At 43.5% G+C, this 25,763-nt stretch overlaps 1 protein-coding gene across 1 annotated transcript in view; it reads right to left on the reverse strand.

Annotated features, from left to right (window-relative positions):
- Positions 1–25,763, reverse strand: part of LOC147691849 (uncharacterized) — a 323,118-nt gene that overhangs the window by 17,397 nt on the left and 279,958 nt on the right. Inside the window, exons 23-26 of the mRNA XM_086938124.1 lie at positions 17,859–18,004; positions 17,644–17,739; positions 6,120–6,286; positions 2,988–3,278 (exon numbers count right to left, since the gene is read on the reverse strand). Of these exons, the coding sequence (XP_086794250.1) occupies positions 2,988–3,278; positions 6,120–6,286; positions 17,644–17,739; positions 17,859–18,004 (700 nt within the window). The remainder of the gene's footprint in view (positions 1–2,987; positions 3,279–6,119; positions 6,287–17,643; positions 17,740–17,858; positions 18,005–25,763) is intronic.

A 25,763-nucleotide genomic window follows, 5' to 3' on the forward strand; every position in this document is an offset into this window, starting at 1 on the left:
TCGTGGAATTTCTTGAAATGGATCCTCTCAAGCTTTCAGAGATCTTCCACCAAATTATATCAGGCTTCCCCTCTGACCCAGCCCCCCGCACGTCTTAGCCAAAGTCACTGAAGTGATTTTTCCTGCTGTGCTCAAAGTTATAAATCTCTCTCTTATCACTTACGAAGTTCCTGTGACCTGGAAACTCGCTATGGTCAAAGCATTGTTAAAAAAAACCGAACCTGGATCCTTTGACGCTAGGGAACTACCAGCCCATCTCTCGCCTTCCATTGATTAGCAAGATATCGGAAAAATATGTCAACCAGATTGTCTCTGACCGTTTAGAAAGTCATAACCTACTCCACTCTACCCAGACGGGATTCAGACCCCAACATAGCACAGAGACTGTTCTCTTAGCAGTGGTCGAAGAATCTAAAAGATTACTTGACCAAGGAGGATCGGCTGCTATCATCCGGCTCGATCTGAACTCCGCATTTGCACGGTTAATCACAACACTCTTATGCAAAGATTAATGAACATGGGAATCTCGGGGATTTCCCTCACATTGCTTGAATCCTTCCTGAAAGAAAGGGCTTCTCAGGTCTTCGAAGACGGTAGTCTCTCCAACAGCCTGCCACTCAAGTGTTGAGTCCCTCAGGGATCCTACTTGAGCCCCACACTATTTAACGTTTATATGAGACTTTTGGCAGACATTGATTCACCATTTGGGAACTCGATAGTCACCTATGCTGATGACACTCAATTGATATTCTCTCTAAACCCAGCACAAGACTCCCCCTCCTTGGAGGTCTGCCTCGAGAAGGTGGCCAGGTGGATGGAACACTCCTGTTTCAAACTCAATGGAGACAAAACAGAGCTTATGATCCTGGGCAACAATCTTAAGCTGGATCGGGTACTGGGCTGGCCAAGCTGCTTAGGCCCTCCCCTCCACCCACAAATTCCATCAAGAGTCTTGGCGGCATATCGCTAGATACGTCCTTTAAATTCGACCATCAGGTAGTAAAGCTTGCTGCCACCTGCAATGGTCTACTCAGAATGTTTCCGAAGATACTCCCTTTTCTGCCCTTTACTGCTAGGCGACTAATGGTCCAGGCCGTTATTTGATCCAGATTGGATTATGGTAAGCCCCTTTACCTGGGATCCCAAAAGGAACGATTAGAAAACTTCAGGTGGACCCGAATTGTGCTGACAGATTGTTGCATGACAACCCTAGGTCGCAGTCTGTCAGACAGGCCTTAAATTCCATGGACTGGTTGCCTGTAGATGAGAGAATTAGGTTTAAGTCTCTTTGCATAGCCCACAAGGCCTTGTGGGGCAATGGTCCTGTGATCTCTCCATCCTAGCTTTCCTTCAATCTCCCTCACAGTAGACTGCACTCCTCTACTGTTCATCTAGCTATTATTCCCCGCATCCGAAGGGAAAAAGCCGGAGGACGATCCTTCTCACACAGAGCTGCCTTACTCTGGAATGCCCTCCCCTTGCGTTCTGAAAACCGGCTGCTCCTCTTCAGGAAAGGGCTTAAAACATGGCTCTTTCAAAACATATTGCAGTAACAGGATACCTGACCCGGTGAGAATTATGTGCGGTTACTTCCAGCGTAAGGATGCCTATGGGTAGCCATAAGCTCTAACGGCCACATGCATCAAAGTCCGGTTTTGCGATTCCTTATTTGCGAAATTTAGGGAATCGCAAATAAGGAATCACAAAACGGGATGCAACAATTTATTCGCATAATTTTTGCGATTCGGTAAAAATCGCAATTTTTACCGAATCGCAAATATTATGCGAATTCTAATTTGCGATTTCGCAATTCCCATTGATTCCTATGGGCCAAAAGGCCCATAGGAATCAATGGGAAGGCATTGACATTTTGCGAATTGCAATTAGCGATTCGCAAAATGTTAATGCATTCCATGGGTGCAGGGGGGGTCCAAAGGACCCCCCCCTGCACCCCTGAAATGTATTTTAAAGTGCATGTTTCACACACACATGTCCTAAGGACATGTGTGTCTGTAACATGACAGTGTTTAAAATGCTAATTTGAGCATTTTAACATTTTTTCGCAAATTACCACGAGGTTCACCCTAGTGGTAATTTGCACCCCCTAATTGCAAATTCGCAATTTTAAAAGCAATCATGCATTGCTTTTAAGGAATCGCAAATTTGCGATTCCTTAAAAGCAATCGCATTTTAGGAATTCGCTAAAAATAGCGATTTTCCCAAAACTGTTTCATGCATCCCAAAAACCTATTTAGGAATCGCGAACGGCCGAATTTACCGATTCGCACCATTTGCACTTCCGAAATAGGTTGATGCATGTGGCCGTAAAAGTGCTAATAATAATAATAATACAAATACCTTACCAACATTAGGCACACAACAGAAATTGATACAAAAAGTGGGAGAAGTATTCAAAGGATATGAAATTGGTGGGGCAAAAGCTTATAAGACAAAGAAAGGTTTCAGACCTTTAGTAAACATTTACTAACAAAGACAATTTTCACTTATTCATAAATTATTAAAACTACTGCACTGTTGACTTAGATTCAAGGATGTTCTGAAGATGATACCATTCATCGAAAAATGCATCTTCTATTTCTGTTTCTAGTACGTGATTCATTTCAAATTAATATGTTTTTTAACACAAACATCTTCCTTTCTGTAACTTTTCCCTGAGAACAGGGTTATGAGTTTGTGTAAGAGAAGATGCTGGAGAAATATCCTACAACCGGATGGTGAGGTTGATCAATGTATGAGACTGAAGAAAAGGAATCCAGAGGGATGACGGTAAATGGCCTTCTTTTGGATGGCACGGCAAGTGGCTGTACTCTCTCTCAGAACGAAGGTTACAAACAGCAACAGGAACCACAAGACAGACATAGGGGAAACAAGGCTAAAAGAGGCTGGGCACAGTAATTATTATTTATAATAGGAATGTGGGTGAGTTGAAAAGCCATGTCTATGAAACAATCAAATGTGATCCTTACCTCTTTCCTCCTCCAGGACACCACTGTCCCCGCTGACTGGACGAGGAGCACCTGGTGCAGTCTCCTCCCCTGTACGTTCCTGCCAGCCTTGTCGCCTCTGCCGGAAGCGCTCTCGAGGTATACTGGCCCTGTCGCCTGGGCTGAAGGATTGCGTACCCGACAAGCGAGAGCTGAGCTTGCGAGTATGCACATGGGCATGGAGGAAGTGTGGGTCCAAAGTGATGGCAGCAGTGCTGGCCCGGCGCAGAATGACAGGGGAGCTGGGGGCACTGAAGGGCCCACCCTTAGTACCTGGAAAAAAGGTACATAAATATCTAGTGTAAGAATCTGGGTGAAGACGGAATTGTCTGCAAAAAATACTTAATACAAGTATGGGTACAGCACAGCACCAGAATAGATAGCACAAGCATATTTCACACACAGATTAGGCACAAAACAACTACTTCATGGATACAGAGTTGTTACACAATCTTGTGTCCCGACTGTGCACAGCTACAGAACAGACATTGAGTTAAGAGTTAAGTTAAAGACACACCTCTTTAATCCCTTCCGCGCGGATGACAAAGCCAGCTCGTCATGGGCGTTACCTGCGCTACGCGCATGACGAGCTAGCTTTGTCACATAACGCGGGATTTTTAAAAATCCAGCGCACAGCGGGAAAACGCGGTAGCGCGGAAGCGGTTAAAGAACACCACATCACAGTGCATCAGTTCACAAATCAGCTACCTCTCCTGTCGCTTCTGACTTTATGCTTGTTTTTGACCCTGTACAACGCTCCGCTGCCTCTTGGCTGGGTTTGCACTATAGAAATATTACATACATACTAGTATGTACAGTCCACGCTTGTAGCCTGCTTTTTGATGTTTACTGGTATTTAGCCTGTATTTTCTCCACAAGCAAACTTTACTAAATTTCGTATCGTGTAGAGTCCCTGGCAATTTTGTGCTACACAAAACTCTGCAATAAACTGTTACCAACTAGTTAAGAAAGATAGTAAAGAAAACTATTACTCACTAGTAACCATAAAAGTATATTTTTTCAGACTTACGTTAATGTGATAGGTGGAAGGCCATGAGTGTAACACTTTATATCACAATCACAATGGGCCAGGAAAGATTTTTGGTAAATATGACAGGGCTTTCATCTGACCTTTAATGATCAATCCAAATCTGGCTTCACTAGACTTGGCCAGAATTCAAGTCTTCATGTACTACTCCATCAAGCAAGCAACCAGCTCAATCCTTAGTCTGCTATGAGTGACTAGTTAATTCACCACTTAATTCCTGGGGCCATACTCCTCTGCTCTTCTTCTTCCATGAACAATATGTAGGAAGGATAGTCCTTGGCACTGTAGGCACGTCAGATTATATGTCTGACACTGATTTTCTGGAACATATTCCATGGGGGAGACTGACAATTGGGGCTACTCCTGCAAATCTCTATAGTTTGTCTGGACTGGCCCCTCCAATTCTCTCCCTGAGTTTAAGAGTTGTTTAACAGTAGAGCCTGAGTGGTGGCACACCTACAGTTTAAGTTAGCTTTGATGAATATATGTAAGGAATGATAGCTAAACTTGATGCTTTGAACCCCAACTTTTACAGAATGCCATATCACTTGGAATCATCCTGGATACCAACATCACCCTCAAGGAACACACTACTAAATAAAAAGAGAACTTGGTATCAGCTTACTCTTCTAAAGAAAGTGTAACCATTTCTTACAGAAAGTAAGTTCAGAACTGCTGTTCAAGCCCTCGTACTCCTGCATCTGGATTGTGGTAATGCCCTGCCTCATGGCCTCCATGACTCCACACTGGCACCACTTAAGGACATCCTACAAGCTGCAGAATGTCTCATCCAGGGCCGGAAAAAATATGATCACATTACCCCCATCCCGATGAAACTCCAGTGGCTCCCTTGGCAACCCATATCATCTTCAAAACCAGCTGCATAATTTACAAAGCCATCAAAACCAGAACTCCCGCTTATCTTGCAGACAAGCTCATTATCCTAGAAGGTTCTCTGCACACATGCAGCGAGGAAACCATCAGACTGCAGACTACAAAATGTAAAATTAGAGAAAAACAGGGCAGCAGTCCTTCTCCATCATGCCAACCAGATCTGGAATAATATCCCCGTACCTTTCTGGACCGTCGTGATCCTGCTCCAATTTAGGAAAGAGTTAAAGACACACCTCTTTAAAGAACACCACATCACAGTGCATCAGTTCACAAATCAGCTACCTCTCCTGTCGCTTGTGACATTATGCTTGTTTTTGACCCTGTACAACGCTTTGCTGCCTCTTGGCTGGGTTTGCACTATAGAAATATTACATACATACTAGTATGTACAGTCCACGGTTGTAGCCTGCTTTTTGATGTTTACTGGTAGCCTGAGTTGCTTGTCTCAATCACACGTCATCCACTTGAGCCCCTCTCCTTCCCCTTCTCTCCGTAAACCACTGTAAAGTCAAGTTTGTGTGGTAGGTGTGGATTCAATGTTGATGTTGCAGGGAGGCCTTGGTGTGTTCAACTTTCCTGGATGAAGCCAAGTGCAACACTTAGAACAATGGTGGGGCATGACCATTGCTGCACAGCCTCTGTGGAATCCCATGTCCTGAGCTGCTGGAGACTCAAGAGCCCTGCAACTGCCAATGATTGGCCAGAGGTTGACTGGCTCTAATCTACAAACCCAAAACAACATTATGAGATGAGTCCGCCCCTTGTGACTCCATACCGTTTCCACTGCCACACCTTAAACGCCAATATATACGTTTCTGGAATTAATGTTTTCCATTTTCAGCAATATGCAGGGGTCACAGAGACGGACCCATGAGAGGCTGCAGAATGCGGGCTAGGTGGTTATTACTGAGTCCAATTGAACAAGATCTACCCACAGTTAGAAAAAAAACATAGCTTTACAAGGGTTTCCTTAGGTTTATTCAAATCGGTTCAAGCTTACCTTATGCAAAAACAAGTCCAGACGCAAACAGACAAAGCTTCCTCACACAGAAGAAAAATGTGGCATAGGCAGCAACCAAAGCGAACTGCCATCTCCCACGTGTATATATACAGCACAGGTAGCAGATGCACAACATTCCCGGATAAATAGGGTCTTACAGATAATCACTCACCCCTTTCTCTCTGTACTGGTGCAAGCTCCATTCCTTCTTGGTGCAGCAGTGTCACCAGATTATCTGTGCTCCCCAGCTCCATGGCTGGGACACGCCACCTGTTGCGCCCCTCCTCCTTCCGTGGCTTGATAAGTTTCTTCATTTTATCAGCAATCCAGTTAGTTTTCCTATATGGGAAGAAAAAGCAAACACATTTCTGATAGAAAGCAGGAGGCATGCATGAAGGTGATACTCATCACCAACAATTTGTTTGTACATTGGAGTCTATTAAAAATGCCTTATATAATCCTGCCAGCTGGTGGCTCAATTCAGAAAAAACATATTTAAACATTTAAAAAGTGACTTTGGGGAAATAACTGGGTAGTGCCATCTTAAAGATTTGTGAGGCCAAGGGCAAGAAATACTTTGGAGCAATGTACAGCACATCGTGGACTTTATTGCCCATTTTCAGCTATTTAAGGCCCTCATGATACCAAAGAATGTTGAGTTAAACATTAAACTTTGAAAAACTGGAGGACAGATCAAGTTGCCCAGTGTGTACAAGCGAAACAAAAACAAAACATTGATTTTTGAGCTTGGGTCAAGATGTCTTTTTGGTCTTGCAACAATAATATTTTACTTGTAATTGAGTATCAATTCAGCCTGTTCCTCCCATTGCGCAAAAGATGCAGTAAGAATGACTTGGTGTATGTTTGGTGGACAGGTGCATAAGATTAAAATAAGACCTTTGCATATAGTGCTTATAATGTTACCTTAATTGCTCTATATCCATAATCAAATGCCAACCCCCCTTCATAAGTGGCATAATTTCTGCAACAGTGAAAATCAAAGCACTGCTCCAAGGATTTTCACCATTTTATCTGGTGGAAACTGATAATGTTCTCCTTAATTCTCTTCCCTTGCCCCTCTCCACCTCTGTCTAGGTTTGCACTCCTCTGGCCAGACAGGGACCTCAGCTCTGCTGATTAAGAGAACGTTGGAGGCAGTTGGAGGCAGGAGAAGAACAGATAGGTAAGAGAGGTGTAAAGGCGGGGTAGAGATAAAGATGCGGTACAGATAAGGTAAAGAGAAACATAAGATAAATAGAGAGGTTAGCTAGCCAGAAAGAAAGATGCAGATAAACAGAAAGAGGACGAGGCAGCTGGCAAAAGAAAAGTAGAGAGATATGTAAGGCATTAAAAAGAGGCAGAGCGAGACAGAGAAAGGGAAAAGGAAATGTAGAGAGAGGAACAGTTGTGGGATACATAGAGAGGTAAGGAAGGGACAGACTAATGACATAAGGTAAAGCGATAAGTTAGAATCAGAGGCATATATTGGTTGAGGTAGAACGATGAAGTAGTGAGAGAAATAAAATTGCATGCAAAGTAAAGAAAGAAGGGTTAGGTAGAGAGAGACACAAAATAAAAAGTGAGGCATAGAAAGACAGTCCATGTAAAGAGAGTAGTGAGGCAGAGAGAAAGTTAGGGAGGGGTGAAAGGCAAAACAAGACACGAGTTGAATGTCAAAAGAGGTGAAGTAGATGCCTGCTGTCATTGTTGCTCTTTGTACGCAACGGGAGAAGCCTCGTGGCCATGCCCTACTAGTGGTGTGCGTTAATAACGCTTGATAAAAACGTGTCTACATAAATGTCAAAGCTACTGGCTTTGTGAATGCTTGTTTTAACATCTGTTCATTCTGACAAGAGTGCTGTAGCTATATTTCTGGGATAGAATAGGTGTCAGATGTGCAATAATATTTATTGACAAAGGCATGGCTAAAAATAAAATTAAACCATAGTCAACCATGTATAACAGAAGGATAATCATGGTCTGTCCTTGCCCATGAAATAGGGGCGGGGAACTTTTTATGCTCATTGAGGCATTATACAAGTCCAATACCATGACCGATTCACCAATTACTCCAGATCTCAAAACCCTTTCCCGAGTAGATTTATTCAGCCTATCTGAGGTCCAAAGGGGCTTGGTCTCCTTGAAGCAGGAAAAACAGCCAGGCTCAGATAAATTCCCAGCAGGCAACTATGAAAGTGTTGCTGAGAGATCGTCTCTCTATTTATATAAAAAATGCGATTCTTAGGTCTGTTAATATAGCAGTGTCACGATGAAGAGAGGCAATAGTATCCATATTCGAAAAAAGGGGACACCTGAGACCCAGAAAATTATAGCCTCATTCCATTTCTAGATTGCATTGGAAAAACCTTTGGGAGATTGGTTCTCCAGACGCAACACGAATGGGCTGATGATAAAAGGATTTGGACCACAGTGCATGCTGAGTTTTGAGGAGGTGCTTAGGATGGTAGATCAAGCTTTCCGCCTCCAATCTTTCATCATGAAGTATGTTCACTTTAAAAAGAGACCATCCATTTGGCATTCCTCCATTTAAAAAGTGCCTTTGATGTAATGTACACACAATGACTGACCAATATTATGAACAAATGAGGTTAAAATCAGGCCTAGTTGAGCATGTTCAATTAATTAATATTTGAATATTGTAGCATGAGTTGGTTATGGCTGGAAGGCAACGAGACTAAGGATTTTGGTATTGCACACTGCGCTCACTAAGGTTGTGCTATAGTCTCTTTCATTTTTAATATCTAGATAAATGGCATTGATGCTGTCTCATGACTTTTTAGCCGCATGTTATGCAGGTTAACAATTTATTGGACACTGCTTGCAGGATGTGACACATTTTATGAATATACAGTACATTTTAGGACTTAGCTGTTATCTTGTATTTTCTCTCCTCTGTCACTTTATTATACTGTTTTCTATCAGGTTTTCAATTGCTACTCATTCATAACACAATAGGGTATGGTGTCACATGTGATCGGTTTGTGTTGAAAAACTTAATGTGTCAATCACAAAATTTCTGCGTAACTGTAGTTATTGTGTCAACGATCGCTGTGTGAATTTCATTTTACTTATGGACGATGCAGGGTCGGGACAGGTGGAGTAGACCCACAGTCAATAGATTCTTCAAGCTGTTTTATTAATGTGGGTATTTGCATCACGTAATAGCACTTGGATAGTATATTCATTTTTTTGCTACTTTGCGATTTTAACCAGAAATTGCCAGCCTTTACAAAATGATACAGGTACATAATGGATTAGTCAAGCCGGCTTAGGATATAATAGCGATCTGGAAATATGTCTATTGATGGTTACTTTCCAATTTTAACGAAGGCTTCAGTCTCTCCAATATGGCGCAGACTCTCATACACTTCAAGAAGATACATACGTTTCAGCTCCTTGGAGCATGGAATAGGTCCCATGACCACGAAATTTGTTTTACATGAACCACTCATTGGCGTTCGTATTCACTATTTCAATCGGCCAGGCTTGACGTGTAAAAATACGCGAAACCAGGTAAGTGCACGAAGGCACTTCTCGGGCTTAATTCATATAAAGGACTTTGCTTGTACCTAAAAACAATTGATGGGATTGGTTTAACCTTTAAATATGCTTGCCTCTCTTATGTTAATGGCAACAGACATCTGTATTGTTATATCACATCAGCCCCGGGACAGCTGATGATGGGAGCGCTGCTCGGGCTCTTTCTAACTGACGGCACATCTAATTATCGATGGGAAGACGTATTTATTGAGGTGATGACCTGATGCTGGGTGCACATCATATATGGGAGGGTATATACATGCAACGCTTGAGTATACAAATTTACTTTATTTTGTTTAGCAGGGGAGCTTACCGTGGACTCCTTCATGTACGCTGACTAGGGCAGCTTAGCACTACATACAAGCGTTATTCAAATCGACGTGTTTTAGTGGTAAATATGCACTATATATGTATATGAGTATTCCACCTACTTATTCTCACCATGGTTTTAGGCACCACATGATGGTGGCAGCCTTCAAATTGGCTGTATCATTCACCCATACTGTTTACCATTCTGTGTTCACTGCTTCTACTTTGTGATTTAACAATCAGATCTAGCATGGGTTCTCTGTGTGTTGTTTTTTGTGCCTTTTTTGTTACTTTTTTTGTTACCTCTCTTGGTACATCTGTACTTTACAGGGCATGTTCTATTCAGTGGTGTCACCAATTCTTGAATACTTATGTACAATGTACGTTTGGGTGTTATATTATAGGTTTGGTATACCCAATTATGTGTTGGTATATAAGGTACATTACCCTTTGCTCCTAGAAAACAGTTGCAATATATCGGAGGCCCCACGCTTGACTCTCACATATAATAAGCCTGAAAGGGCAGTGTCTATCTTGAGTAAGTGACATGTATTTGGACACATTCAATACTACCAAATATGAGCAGCGCAAATGTATGTTACAATGTTGGATGTTTCTTTTGTCATCACCACAGATATGTTGGAGGGCCGGAAAAAATCCACATTTTGAAATAAAATACCTTGGTTTTATTTGACATTTCTTGGATAAATTCAGTGCGGCAACTGTTTAGAATCGACCATATAACACCAGGATCTGTTGCAAGTATCTGGTGGGATATATATAGATATTTTTATACTTTCCTCTACTGGGTGGTAATCACCACATTGGATGTCACGCATGGGTGACAAATAGTATGCGCTGTACACTTTGGTGAAGGATCACAGCCTTACTGAGCTATTGGTTTGTTGGCTCAATTTCGGGTTTTAAAATAATTCTGCCCTTTCTCCCATGCCTCCTAATTCACTTCTACTATCTCCTTAATCTGACCTCTTTTTAAATATTGAGGAAAAACACCATGTTTGTTTTCATAACATTCGGTACACAGCGATTTGTAAGTTTGTTGTAGTTACAATCTGTGCTAGGCACCAACAATATGTACGATACCTGTTTTTTCAGCCTTGGAAAAAAATCAAGAGTGATGAAACACGTGTTGGCTGATGTTTCGCCGGAGCCGTTGTTTCCTCAAAATAAATCTACTTTGAACGGATACTGGATTGTATTAATTTTGAGAATAATCTATTGCCATGACTTTGATACCATTTTTGTTGTATAAGCATCACAAGAGCAAATAATTAACATTAAGCACATGATTGTAGGTACAAATATTCAATACTGCTGTGGATCAAGTAACTGTTTAAGAGAGTGCTGGGTGTGGTTCCATCATATGCGGTAACAATAACTGCTGAATTTCACTGATTTTGTACACGTTTCGTACAAGTGAAATCTGATTCTAACTATAACGAGCTTGTAACCTTTATTTTTTCAGTGAATATCTAAGGTTTTTTTTAATATTATTTCCTAAATATAACATCCCTGTAACCTTTGTTTTTTCAGTGAATTTCTATGTTAAAAAAAATCTATTTCCTAACTATAACGGCCCTGTAACTTTTGCTTTTTTCTGTGAATTTCTATGATTTTCTAATGTTATTTCCTAACTGTAACCTTTGAGAGCGAGTGTACGAGTGGCTATATAGGTCACTGAGTGGATGTGAGCGGCTGTATTTCCTAACTATAACGTCCCTGTAACCTTTGTTTTTTAAATGAAATTATTTTAATGCTATTTTCTAACTGTATAGGTCTGTGAGTGGTTTTGTTTGTGTGTGAGTGAGTGACGGTATGGGTCTGTGAGGGGGTGTTTGAGTAGCTGTATGGGTCAGTGAGTGGGTGTGTGAGTCGTTGTATGGATGTGGAAGTGGGTGTATGAGTGGCTGTATGGGTGTGTGATTGGTTATGTGGGTGTGTCAGCTGGTGTGTAAGCGACTGCATGGATGTGGAAGTCGGTGTATGCGCCCCCTCCCCATATTATTTATAATAATAAGCCCCCAAGAACGGGCCTACCTGGGGGCTCAACTAGAAACAAGCATGAGTGACTGAGTTTGTTTATAATTTTTCAATTTTGCAGTAAATTCGCACATTTGCTGCGAACTCATTGCACATTTTTAAAAAAAATGCTTTTTTGCCCTGACGTGGACCCCAGCCCTTGGGCTAGGAGGCCAGGGTATTCCTACCATGCCCCTTTTCTTTTTTTTAGCTTTTTGTTTGGGACTCACCGTGTCCCAGACTGGGTCTGGTGGCTCAGGGGACTAAAGCATCCACTGCAGGGGCCTGTGTTCGATCTCATGATCACTTGTTCAAATCCCGGTGGGTGCACTCAGCCTTTCATCCATCTGAGGTCGATAAAATGAGTACCACTGAGTTGGGTAACAATAAACATCTGTTATTCAGCCCCAAGATACCTATAGGTGAACAAGCCCTTTACAAATACACATGCTATGTTTATGTTAGAATGGATGCTACCACTTCCTGGTTGAAGTGTTGGCAGCTTATCAGATCCCTGCACGAGATCAGGAAGATTCGTAGAGGGTGTGCGCCTCCTATTTTTCTTTAAATAACTCCAAAACTACTGAACGGATTTACACCAAATCACAAAAAAGTCACTTTCTGAACCAAGAACTTCCTTTCTGGCAAACTTGGTGTAATTCCGTTCTATAGTTCGGGCAGTAGTCGTGTTCAAAATCCTTTTAGGAATTAACATGGAAAAAAAAATTCCCCCCTTTTTCTCGGCCCCTGCGTGACAAATCACCCCAAAACTTTTCTTGAAAGATAAGACACAGAAGCACATTTGTATTGGAAAATGTTGTGCAGATTCATCAAACAGCGCCAAAGTAATAGGCAATTCAAAAAACGTGTTGCCTATGGAAACTAGGTCCTAACTTTAACTACATACTGGCAACCACCAGTAACTACATACTGGCAACCACCAGTATGTATGTATGGGTGGATATATATATATATATATATATATATATATATATATATATATATATATATATATATATATATATATATTCACAAACACAAAACTCGTACACCAGGTCGACCAATAATTTCCTCCAAGAACAGTTTGTTTGAAGACACCTCCGTGTATGTAGATCATTTTCTTGCACCTTTTGGAAAAGATCTAACATTTTATGTAAGAGACACAAAAGATTTTTGGGCAAAAATCGAGAACCTACAATGGGAAGAATCATACACAATGGTGTGCTTTGATTTCCAGAGTCTATATAAAAGCATTTGTCATGAAGAAGGTTTGGCTGCATGTAAATATTTTCTACGGGCAAGAGACATCAATCTTTTGGCCATACCCATATGTTGTTGGATATGATTAACATCTGTTTGAATAAGAATATCTTTTTATTCAATATGGTCCTTTACAGGCAAATACAATGAACTGCCATGGGGACCTGTTTCGCCCCAGTTATGCCAATTTGTTGGTTGGCTGGTGGGAGGAACTGGTCCTCTGGCGAACTGAGATGTCTCGTGGTCTGACAGTTATCTGGCTCAGGTACATCAAATATGTTTTCTACATTTGGAATGGTCAGGAAAGTGAATTGCAAGATTTTATACAAGTTACATACCAATTATGTAAATTTACGTTTCACAATGACCCACAGTAAAACAGTTTGGAGTACCTTGACTTGAAACTAACAGTAATTAACAATTCTTTACAGGTAAAACTGTTCAGAAAAAAAGACCTCATGGAGGGCTAGTCTTCATGTCACAGTAGTCATGCACCGACTTTTAGGTGGAGTATCCACTATGGGGGGTTTCTTTGAGCAAAACAAAATTGCAACACAGATAAGGAATATTTGTTAGTTCATGATCAAATGATTACTAGGTTTAAAGCGAGAGGATGTTCCTAGAAACATCTTGATATTGCTAAAAAGAAAGCTGACTCAGTACGTAGGGAAAAAATCCTATTTGGACAACTAAAACCCAAAATCAACTAAAAAAGTGGGATACGTTTCCTCACAAAATACTCAGAAGGGGAACAGGATTTACATAAAATTCTAGTGAATTGATGGGACATTTTGAAACATGATCCAATTTTGAAGAATAACATAAGTGAGTGCCCTATAATTACGTAACAAAGAAACACCTCACTTAAATATATGTTAGTACATAGTTACTTAAAACCTAAGGAAGCAACATGGCTCCCACAACCTAAAGTCTTAAAAGCATGTGGTTGTTGCAAGGCCTGCAAGGTCAGCAAAAATATTGGAACTGTGATATTACAGCACACACAAAAATATGGAAAATTAACAAATTAAAAATTTACAGCACTGACTATGTAGTATATGCCATTGTGTGTCCTTGTGGAAAGTGGTACATAGGTTCTACCATTTTCCCAGTAAAAAATATAATCCCGGAACATTGGTGTGCCTTTACTAACAATGATGAAATGTACAGCACAGCAAGGCACTTCAATCAATGTCATGCAGGGGATTAGAAAGTTGTTAAATTATTTGGTTTAGATACAATACCCAAACATCCTAAAAGAGGAAATAGGCACGTCATCTTGAGGAGAATGAAATCACAAATGATTTTGAAGGAAGGGAGTATGACTCCAGTGGGGATGAATGCGGACGCAGAACTATCATTAGATCTATGAGATTAATTGGGGAGTACATAACCTGGTTTGACCTTCGTGGAGTTATTTGCAGCTATTGTTTTTAGGGTTTGTTTTTCCAGATTAAGAACTCGTTTAATAATTTATTTTTCCTTTTTTGGGGAATTCACAATTCAACCCTCTTCGAAGTTTGTTAAGAAATATGTGGGGATCGCAGTGGAATAATCTTGAAACATTATATTAGCTACTACTGTGTGATCTGGGAACATTGGATAGAATTCAGAAGTTGTTTACATCGCATACACTTGACCTTGAGAACAACAAAATATATTAAATTGAGGGATTTCAGAAAAACTATTGAATGTCAAATGTTGCCACTACGGCTTGATTCTACCAGTTCTAACTGTTAGTACTAAACAGTAATTAAGAATCTATTTACTTTATGTTCGCATTATCTTACATGGAAGGACTGTAAGAGCAGTGAAAATTGGTTACTGTAGCTTGATTTTCATTAATGTTTGATACAATTAGTGAATGACATCCATAGTCTGAATGCAAATGAATTAACAAATGATGAACATCACAGTTTGGAATAATGTGTATTTAAAACAAACAAATGTGTCTTTGTTCGTTATTTATTTATATACTAATCATGAGAATCCCATGTGAACCACTTCCCAAAATGAAGTGTCTAAATTTGGAAGAAGAGGTTTGGATTGTATTTTATGTTTTAATGTTTGTAATTATGAGAATTTTGAAGCTCTGAAATGCATGCTCATGTTTTGATGAGCATGTCTTTCATTTTTCTCACAATGTAATGATACCTTTAAAAACACATAACAGCATCTTGCTATCACGTGATCAAGACCGAGTACGGTCGAAACGCATTGTCTTCCTCTGCTTTAAGTAAAAATATCTTGCAGAACAACTCATCGGTATGGCTCGTTTTTCCGTAACTGAAGAATAAAAGTCGGGAAGACAAAGGATATCTTGGGATGGTGTTTTCCAGGACTTATAGTGAAAGTTGCCTTTATTTCCTTCCTTCCTTACACTTTCCTGTTTTCAATTATTCCTACATTCTTTCCTGTTCTTAACCCTCTTGTTTGAATCCTTTCAAAGGAACTTACTCTTTCAAATACCTTTGCATTACTTTTGTTAAGCCCCCTGCCTGACTAATTTTCCAACACTCAAATCCTTTTTTCCAGCAGTCCAGTCCCACCACATGTGAAGGATGTGAATGAATGGAGAAATATTTACAACACATAGAGATTCAATTGTTAAAAATAAAAGATTAATGGTAGGTTTTTAACACACGTTCCTGTGCTTTGTTCGTTGGACAAATGGCAGCAATTTGCTGAATGCAGATTGTTTACTTAAAACATGAGGCATATAAATATAATGCTCAGAATTTGCAAGCCAGCTCAGAGGTTGCAAGCCAGTGTCACTCTGACCTGTTGTTTGCCTTGAGATCAAAAGAAAGTTGTAGGCTAATAAATGTATTTTTATTGTCCCCAAAGTCCTTATAGTTAAAGAAGTTTCGTCACCAGCAGGCATATGTATGCACAGTGATCTTTGTTGCCACAATCCTGATACCTGAGCTTTTAGAAAGCAAAACGTTGTCCCTCTCTCAGTGAAGGAGAATGGCATAATTGTGGTACCACTCTGCCGGGAGAATCTGCACAGAGGTCAGGTGGGAACCTGCTGTCTACTTTGCAGAATGATGCTGTGAACAGTGAGCTGAAGCCGTTTGATGGGAGCCATTCTTCAAAAAAGGGAGTAGAAGTAGGTCGTAGGAGTTCAGGGGCCTTGTGGATGGCCACAAGGACATATTAATTGGCTTAGCATGGCCCGAGTGGGTCATAGCATAAGCATCCATCACAGAAAAGTGCTTATAGGTAGTGGCTGCATTTATACTGTTTGACACTAGAGAGCTCTGAAGCAGTAAACTTGCAGGAAAATTCTGTATTTTTCGGTATCTAAAGATAAGCAAAAATTACCTTTGGTGGGGTTTTATTGGTCATAATCAGTTTTTATTGAAAACTGAAACCCTACATATATACAAAGTCTCCAGACGCATTTGTCACAAGAGAGTCTTGAATTACAAAAGAGTCATCAAGATGTACTCCGGCAGCAATCACAGGATTTAATATTGAGACATCTTTTGTTAAATGTTGCGTAGGTATGGCAGGTTTACACCGTGCACAAGATATGCTTGTATAGTGACTTTGACATGCTAGCTGAAGAAGAAGGAGCTTTGTTCAAGGCCCAAAATGTTAAAGTGCTTTCTCATGGGTAAAACGTGCATTCAAGCCTGATGGCACTGAAAAATTAGTCTAATCAACTATACTCTTTAGTACTGGCACTGTTTTGACCTTTTTGGAGGCAGCACCATCCATGTCTTATCTGTCCATTTCTTAGAAACCAGAAACACTTTCTTGGGAGTCCATTTCTTAGAAATCAGAAACACTTTCTTGGGATGAGGCCTGCACTGGTAAGAAACGTGTTGAAGAGAGCAAAAACTATTTGACATAGGGGCCTCATCGGAGGAAAGTTTTATCGTTTAATCCTTATCCACTTAAGTGTCAACATGGATGTCACTCTTGACATTATTTTTTGTTGGTAATGACCAATTAGCATTAAGCGTACTCAGCTTATATCCTAAGGGCAAACAATGGACATCCCTGCTACTGTGATTCGATGATTTTCTATGTCAAGTGCCTCGAAATCTAACAAAAGATACGAAGAAATATAGGAAATGTAACTTTTAATTGTGAAAACAACTTTGCAACCAATGACAAGTGCTTTCAACATGAAATTTGAGATTGCTTAGCACAGATGCCAAATGTGTAGTGCACAGATTGATAATCGAGTGGAATGCATTGCAAAGAATTACATTTGTGAGTAGCATACACCAGGGCTGATCTTTGAGTTGCTCTATGACTTAGTCAGGATTTGATTACAGAACTCCCTCTATTGCTGGCCACAGTTTTTTCCACGTTACAAAGTTTATTCTGAATCCAAACAGAAGATGGCTGGAGCATGCAACCAAGTGACCCTACCAACGAAGTTATGCTCTTGATGACAAAATGACAGTGACACTACACCTCAGGAGGAAAACAAGTAGTTAAAGGTCTATGCATGGAGATGAAGGAGAACCACATACTCCATGCAGGTGTGTGTTAGAGAGGGAACTCACTTGGACTTGGGAAGAGTGGGCTCCAGAACACGGTATTGGTCCATTATCTTCTCCACCAGCTTCTGCTTCTCCCTGCGTAGTTCGTTCAGTTTATCCCTGGGTGATGGAAAATCAGAGTAAAATAAGGGTCACTAGACAGTTATGGTGGTAGAAAAAAAGAGCAACAGAAAGCTCATAGGTTGTGGTCTGGTGGGATCATAGTATAGAGGGCTCACTGGTACTGCCGCTGCTCCTCGTGGAACAGGTCCTTGCTCTCCATTGTCCTCTCCATCAGTGTCCGGTTCTCCTGAGTCACAGCTTGGATCTGCTGCAGCAGGTGACGATTCTCCTCCTCCAGGTTCCCCTTCAGCTGGGCCATGAGCTTTTGAGAGAAACAGAGTTTGCGTGGTTGATAAAGTTGTCACGCAAGCACTCATCACCAGCATGAACTACGGCAACACTCTCTACGCCCGACTCTCCAAACAAATTCTACACAGACTCCAGACTATCCAGAACACGGCTGCAAGACTCATACTGGACCTCCCACGCTGCACCCACATTGCACTGTACCTCAAGAAGCTTCACCGGCTCCCCATTCACAAGCGCAGCCAATTTAAACTTCACACGCACACATACAAAGCCCTACACAACACAGGACCAGAATAACTGAACAGCTGCATACAGTGTCACCAACCCAACAAACACCTAAGCTTTGCCTTACTAACACTCGCACACATTGCCTGCAGCCGCAAAAGCAAACCTGGAGGTCGCTCATTTTCCTACATTGCACCCAAGACATGGGCCGAACTCCCTCAACACATCAGAGCCTCCTCCTCGCTCCTGGAGTTCCACAAGAAGCTGAAGACCTGGCTCTTCGTAAAAGCACCTTAGAGAACACAACCCTACACAACTGCCAAAGCTCCTGCATACCCTCTCAGGTGATTATTATAACATAACAGGAAAGAAGGCGAAACATTCAAAACTTTGCTGTGAGGTCCCACTAAACATGTCGCCCAGACAGCAATGTTTTAGTGCCTTCAGAGGATTCACCAGAGCGGGAGCTTCTCTGAAGGCACACAGACCTATGCCAGTAAAGCTGAGATCTCTAAATGTGGCGGGCAGTAGACCACCACAGCAGCAGTGTACATCCCTCCTCTATCTGGGTGGAAGGATACAGTCCCCTAATCTTCTTTCTAGGTTTGCAGCACCGCTTTCACTGGCTGCATCCACGGCATAGCTGCCCAACGGTGCACATTTGCTTGTCACTTCATAGGATAAGAGCTCACTCCAGTGCTAAGAGAAGAATACTGGTTCAGCTGCTTTGGGCCTGCTTGCCTGTCAACATGAAGCATCTGTGAATGGTGGACGGTTTTTAATGCTACTAAATAGGTTTATAATTTCCTGACCACTTCCTTAGTCCTACTCTCCAGCAGGGGACACTAGCCATTGAGATGGCTTAAACAAATATATAAACTTCAACTGGAAGAATATATTGCATAACTTTCAAAAAGTTACACAACATGGAAGGTATACACTGAGCCTTGTTCTATAACAGTAGCTATAAGATAAATAAATATATATATATATATGTATATATATATATATATATATATATATATATATATATATATATATATATATATATATATATATATATATATATATATATATATATATATATATATATATATATATATATATCTTTTAGTTATAGTTGTTTCCTTACATGTGGTATAACTGAAGAAAAAACGGAAAACTTGTTTAATTGGATTCATTTATGGCAGACTTGGCTGTGCATCTTGTAGGGGACCAGATGCGGTCCCGTTGTGTTTTGGGGTTAACACTATGCCATAGGATGCCTGGGTCTCCTGCGCCCCCACGGTTCACCCGAGATTGCCGTTGTATCCCAGTGGCGACACCCCTGCCCTACCGAGTAAGTCAGCCACCGCAACTACAGGCCACTCGAGTAATGCCGCAGTCCTAGTGGGGCATTTGGCCATAGGCACCCTGCCCGTCACTGCTACCCGTGATCCTTGCTGGGGGCTGGACGTCCGGTGGTAACCTCATTCAGAGCGGGTGCAGAATTGAGGGTTTACAGCGCCACAGTCTGAGTCCCCTTTTCCCCAGTGAAGAGCTGTCCGCTTCTGGAGGGGTAGGGAGCTTTGCCTGTTTGCATCCTTGTGGTTACTTGGGGCCTAGCCTGTTCTCGCCCGCCACGGCTACCTCCAGGGGGCTACGGGCGTTGGTCCTTTTGTTTTCTGCTGCGACAGCTCCTCGTCAGACGGCTCTGTGGCCCTACCTCAGCCTTCTCCCAGTTGAGTGGGGGCCCACTGCCGGCTGGCTATCTCATTCGGGCTGCGGGTACCTCGAGGCCCTGGGGAGGTGACCCTGCCGTGTAGCTGATTTGCCTGTGGTTCTCCTTCAGCCTCTTTCCCCTCGAGTGGGGCCCTGCTACCTGCTGGCCGTTACATCTGGGCTGCGTCTATCCTGAGGCAGTGGAGGGGTGGTTTTTCTGCGCGGCCGGTCGGATCCCTGCCCTGCTGGCTGCCTTTTAACTCCTGGGGCCCACTTCCACCCCACAACTTTAGGAAACCACACCCCGCACTAACACGTTATTGGACCTGATTATTAGTTACTCTCCGTGCAGGCGGGTGCCAGGGCCGTATAGTGAGGTATGCTGATTTAGTGGATTGGTAGCAGCTTCTTTCACGGTGGTGTCCCCGGAGGGGTCCACAGCGGCGAGACAATCCTTCTATAAGATCATGACGCGGTCAAAACCTGGGAAAGATGCTTCAGCAGCCCCTAAAGAGTCTACACCTGCAACTGCGGCCACGGGGGACAAGCTGGATCCAACCCCTGCTCCTGAAGTGGTGCTGGCGACTGGGGGTCATTCTGAGCCGGTCACAAAGGCTTTCATGTCGCTCTTCATGCAGGAACAAAAATCTGAAATAGGGTCCTTGAGAAATGAGGTCCAGGCCTGCGTCAAAGATCTTCGGAAAGATGTGGGGGAGTTGGGAAACCGGGTAGACGACATTGAAAGAACCCTGGACGCTCGTACAGAGGATCAGGAACACCTATGGCAGTGGTTGGCCACTCTGGAAGAGCAGCACATTGAGTTACAGATCAAACAGGAGGATTTGGAAAATAGGGGGCCCGGAACATACGCATCCGGGGGGTTCCGATCGGAGCACGCCGCATCACCGGCTTTAGACCGTGCACACCAAGTAAATGGACTCCTGGGGAGCCCTGGTCTCGTTCCTGACATCCTAACCCGGGTCCATTTCTTTACCAAGGAGGAAGCAATCCTCAAGGCAGCCCGGGACAAACCTGAGATCCGGTTAAATGGTGTGCCCATCCAGTTATACCAAGACTTGACCCCCACAACGCTTCGACACCGCAGAGACTTTAGACCCATCACTTTTAAGCTTCGGGAGCTCAACATTCGCTACCAATGGGGGCATCCTTTCAACCTCATATTCCAGTGGGAGTCCAAGAGGCGAGTGCTGAGGTCATACAGAGAGGCGGCCCAACTGCTCCAGATCCTGGACTCTCCCCCGGCAAGCCTCGCCCGACTGCCTACTAAGACCCGGACCCCACTAAAGCCACAGTGGAACTTGGTGCGCCATTCTTGACACTCTTCCTCCAGGGGTCGCAGTAGCTCTTCTCGAGAGAAGGAGGACATAATCAATCCTTGGAAGGAGGCCGTTCGCCCTCAAGCTCGCAAACGGCTGCCATTAAGTAGCTAGACTTCCTGATCGCTGCTAGTCTCAAATACCCTACTCGCCATGTTGGAATGTCACCCAACTGTCGACTATACACCTATGTGGCTGCCCCACTGACAAATCCTGTGCGCATGCTCTTATAAGGCCGGGACCAGTTAGGGTTGGAGTAGATAACAACGCTTCTTAACAGATGTCCACTAGTAGCCGGCCGCAACAAAATCATGCACTGAAGACAGAATACGCCGCAGTGGGCATGGCCTCCGGTGGGAGTCCTGTCTCCTGCACGACCACAAGCTAATTTCCACGCTGGAATCTGTGTTGATGGCTCGCACGCCTGTCACTTGTTTTGGGGAGGTTTCTTGCTCCTGAAGTTCGAGACACATACTACTCTTACGCGCAACACTCTTATTCTCGCATCAACTTCCTCTTTGTGTCCCATTCAGCCTAGCACGAACAATCTGTAATGTGGCGCCACCTGACCAGGAAGCTTTGGCTGGAAACCCTGTAACGAGAAATCTACGAGGACTGTATGTTTTCTGTTGTATGTATTGCCGTGTTATTGTTTTTTAAAAAAAAGCAAAAAAAACATGTTGAAATAATAAAAAAAGATACCCTCTCCGTGGACATCTCTGATATATCAGTGTCTGACCACGCTCATGTGGAACTTCTCATTCATGAGCGCTTCGCTCACCCTAAGCGGCCTACGAGATGGCGATTTCGGCCCCACATTCTTAGAGACCCGGTAGATAGAGAAGAGCTCCAATCTGCCATTTCATCCTATTTTGAAACTAATGATCTTCTGGAAACGCCTCCCCCTGTTTTGTGGGATGCATTTAAAGCTACGATCCACGGTACCCTTACATCAATTGCTATTGCTAGGGCGCGGGAAGCTGGCCTCTATGAGTCCAAACTCATGCGCGAAATCAAAACGTTGGAGAAAATGGACCAGGAGTGACCTTTGGCGGTTCATAAACGGCGCTTGGCTGTCCTCAGAGGCCAGCTTAGGGCCCATAGAACGAACAAGGCGGAGCACCCTTTGCTTTCATTACGTCAGCGCTACTACGACGGAGTGGGACAGGGTGGGTACTGTTTTAGCATATCGTTTGAGAATGCGGACAGCCAAAGCTCACATTGCGAATCTAAAGCTAGGGGAGGGATCATGGGCTACCACAGAATCTGACAAGCTTCAAGCGCTCCAAGATTACTATGCATCTCTTTATGCCCGAGATCAGCCCGCCACGAACTCATATCGGCTGCTCTAGACGCCTGCGACTGGGACTCTTTGAATGACTACCACTCCAAGCTTTTGGAGAAGCCAATTACATCGGAGGAACTAACTAGTGCCCTGAAAGCACTCCCGCTCGGCAAAACGCCAGGCCCAGATGGGCTCCCAGTTTTATTCTATCGCACTTTTCTGCCGCAACTTCAAACGCATTTATTGCGCCTATTTAACTCCTTCACAGATGAGGTAGGGCCATCCTCAGATATGACAATTGCTGAAATCGCCATAATCTCTAAGCCTGGAAAAGATCACACACTCTGCTCTTCCTTCCGCCCTATCGCCTTGTTAAATACAGATCTTAAAATATACACCAAAATCTTGGCGAAATGACTTAGCGTACATCTGCCCGATCTCATCGAGCCGGATCAGGTGGGCTTTATTCAGCAATGCCAAGGGGCGGATAACGTGCGGCGAGTTGCACACCTTATGGGGAGGGCGCGGCACTGGAGGATCCCCGCCTGCCTGCTCTCACTGGATGCCGAAAAGGGGTTCGACCGAGTGGATTGTGGGTTTCTCCGTGCTGTTCTCCGGAAAATAGGTCTAGGCCCATGAATGATAGCGCGCATCATGGCTCCCTAAATCTCACCCCTCGCTAGGGTCCGTGTTAACGGACAACTCACGCAGCCCATCTCCACCCTTAGGGGTACCAGACAGGGTTGTCCCCTGTCGCCCCTATTGTTCGCCCTTGTAGTGGAAACACTCGCTATTATGATACGCCGGTCGCCTGATATTTGCGGCCTTACGCTTGGGAGAATAGAACATAAGATTGCCCTGTTTGTGGACGATCTACTTCTTACCCTGTCTGACCCATTGTGCTCGCTTTCAGCAATAAATACCCTACTCCAGCTCTATGAGCAAGCTTCGGGGCTTAAAATTAACCATACCAAATCTTGGGCCCTTAACCTCACGATCCTGGCTCATGAGATCGAGGCCTTGCAAGCCCTCGTCCAGTATCAATGGGCAACCAACTCTATACGGTACTTCAGCCTCAATCTAACGCCAGACTTAGCCAACTGGTCTCAAGCTAATTGGCAAGAATACAAAAACTCAGTCATCACTGATCTACGGGCATGGAAAGCTCTACCGCTTTCCTGGTTGGGACGCCTTAATACAGTCAAAATGTCCATCTTGCTGAAAATTCTTTATCTATTTCAAAAACTGCCGACACCCATCCCGGAACACCAGATCCAGGGACTGCAACGCGAGCTAATAGCATTTATATGGGGGGGGGGGAGGACCGCTATTCTCTAGTAAACTTTTAATGCTTCCGCGGGATAGAGGTGGGCTCGCTTGCCCGAATCTGATAGAGTACTACTGGGCGTCTCACCTCCACTTTATACCAGAATGGACGGTATGGGAAAGATGGTGCTTGAGAATTGGGATAGAGTGGCGGTGCACCGGGGCCTCACTACCTTCCCATCCCCACACACCCCAATTGCTCGCAATCCGCAGTTTCCTCCTGTGTGCTGTTCGCCCTATTTTGCAATTTGGACGGATAATGATTGCAGAACGATTCGTGACTTTTTCTCGGGAAAAGACATCAAAACATTTGCCCAATGTAAGCAAGAATTTAAGCTCGCAGAAAAAGACAAGTACCAGTATCTTCAACTCCGGCACTGGCTACAGGGATCCTCGCTATCGCAGGCAGCCACGCAACCTTTCACGCCGTTTGAAAAGCTAGCACTTCCAAGGGGCTAATCTCTCGCATATACCAAATCCTTCAGCACTCGTGCCGCTCGGATTCTCACCCGTTCCAATTGCAGTGGCAGTCCCTGTCAGATGCCGGCATTGCTCCCTCCCAGTGGGCGTGCCTTTGGCGAGACATTCCAAAAACTTTCCATAGCATCCCCCAGCTGGAATCCGCCTGCAAGGTGATGACCCAGTGGTACTACACTCCGTCTCTTTCCATAGCATACCCCAGCTGGAATCCGCCTGCAAGGTGATGACCCAGTGGTACTACACTACGTCTCGGCTTCGAAAGCTGTTTCCCAGCGCGTCTCCCCTGTGCTGGCGCTGCACACAAGCGATTGGTGATTTTGTACACATTTGGTGGTCATACCCTTTTCTTGCTACCTACTGGAAGGAGGTACTTAGCCATATTAAACGGGTCTTAGGGTACCCCCTATCTGAAAGTCCTCTCACTATCATTCTGGGCCTTAGGCCAGTAAACCTGCAAGCAATGACCCGCAGAGACCGGCACCTCAGTCTCCACATGCTGGGGGCTGCGAAGCAGACTATTGCCCTATACTGAAAGAAAACTGAATCACCCTCGATAAAAGTATGGTTCACTCGCCTATGGCACACAGTGGTAATGGAGCTACTCACGGCGCGCCTACAGTTTCGGGAGGTTAAATTCGAGGCTGTGGAAACCGCTGGTGGAGCACCTGGGGCGACTAAAAAACGCTAGACTGCAACCACCAAGACTCCGAGCTCTGCAGTTTTTTGATGATGTAATAAGCCCCACTGACCCGGAGATTAATTGGAACTAAACTGACTAGTCGCCCAACCTAACCCCCACAAGTACTCATTAGGACTCCGACATTTCCTTTTCAGATACGCTGACTACTTCTGCCGTCCTTGACTCTTCCTTGCGTGTCATCAGAGATTATATATACTACGGCTAGAGCTACGCCTTTCAGTGGCGTGAAATGATTTGAAACTATAACAAGGGGCCACACATCCCCCCGCCACATTCTCCCTCCTTTCTCTCTACTCCTCTCCCACTTTCCATCCCTCCATAATGCTTATGTTTCTTTTTTTTCTTCTTTCCGTTTTATTGTTCATGTTCAGCAGCCCACTGTTGCAATAATGGTATCTTAACACACCATAAGCATGTCATATAGCGAAACAAAGCTAGCTTGTTGGAATGAGCTTTTCCCCCACTGCAGAGGTTTGCTCCCATTATTGGGTAATTGGAGCTCTAGGGTATCAGCACTAGTGACGTATGCAGCTGTCAAAGACTTTTGCCATTGAAATGCCTGATAGAACTGTATAAAGTGATGCCATCTGACTCCCTAGGCCCACTATCCCCCCATTGTGTGGGAAGTTGGACAGCACATAGCCTCTCACTTTTCTTCCTTTTGTATTGCCATGAAACCTCTGCATATTGTGGTGCTGCCTATTATGCTCTGTTTTTA

Source organism: Lissotriton vulgaris, chromosome 9 (assembly GCF_964263255.1).
Source record: "Lissotriton vulgaris chromosome 9, aLisVul1.2, whole genome shotgun sequence".
NCBI classification, from domain to species: Eukaryota; Metazoa; Chordata; class Amphibia; order Caudata; family Salamandridae; genus Lissotriton; species Lissotriton vulgaris.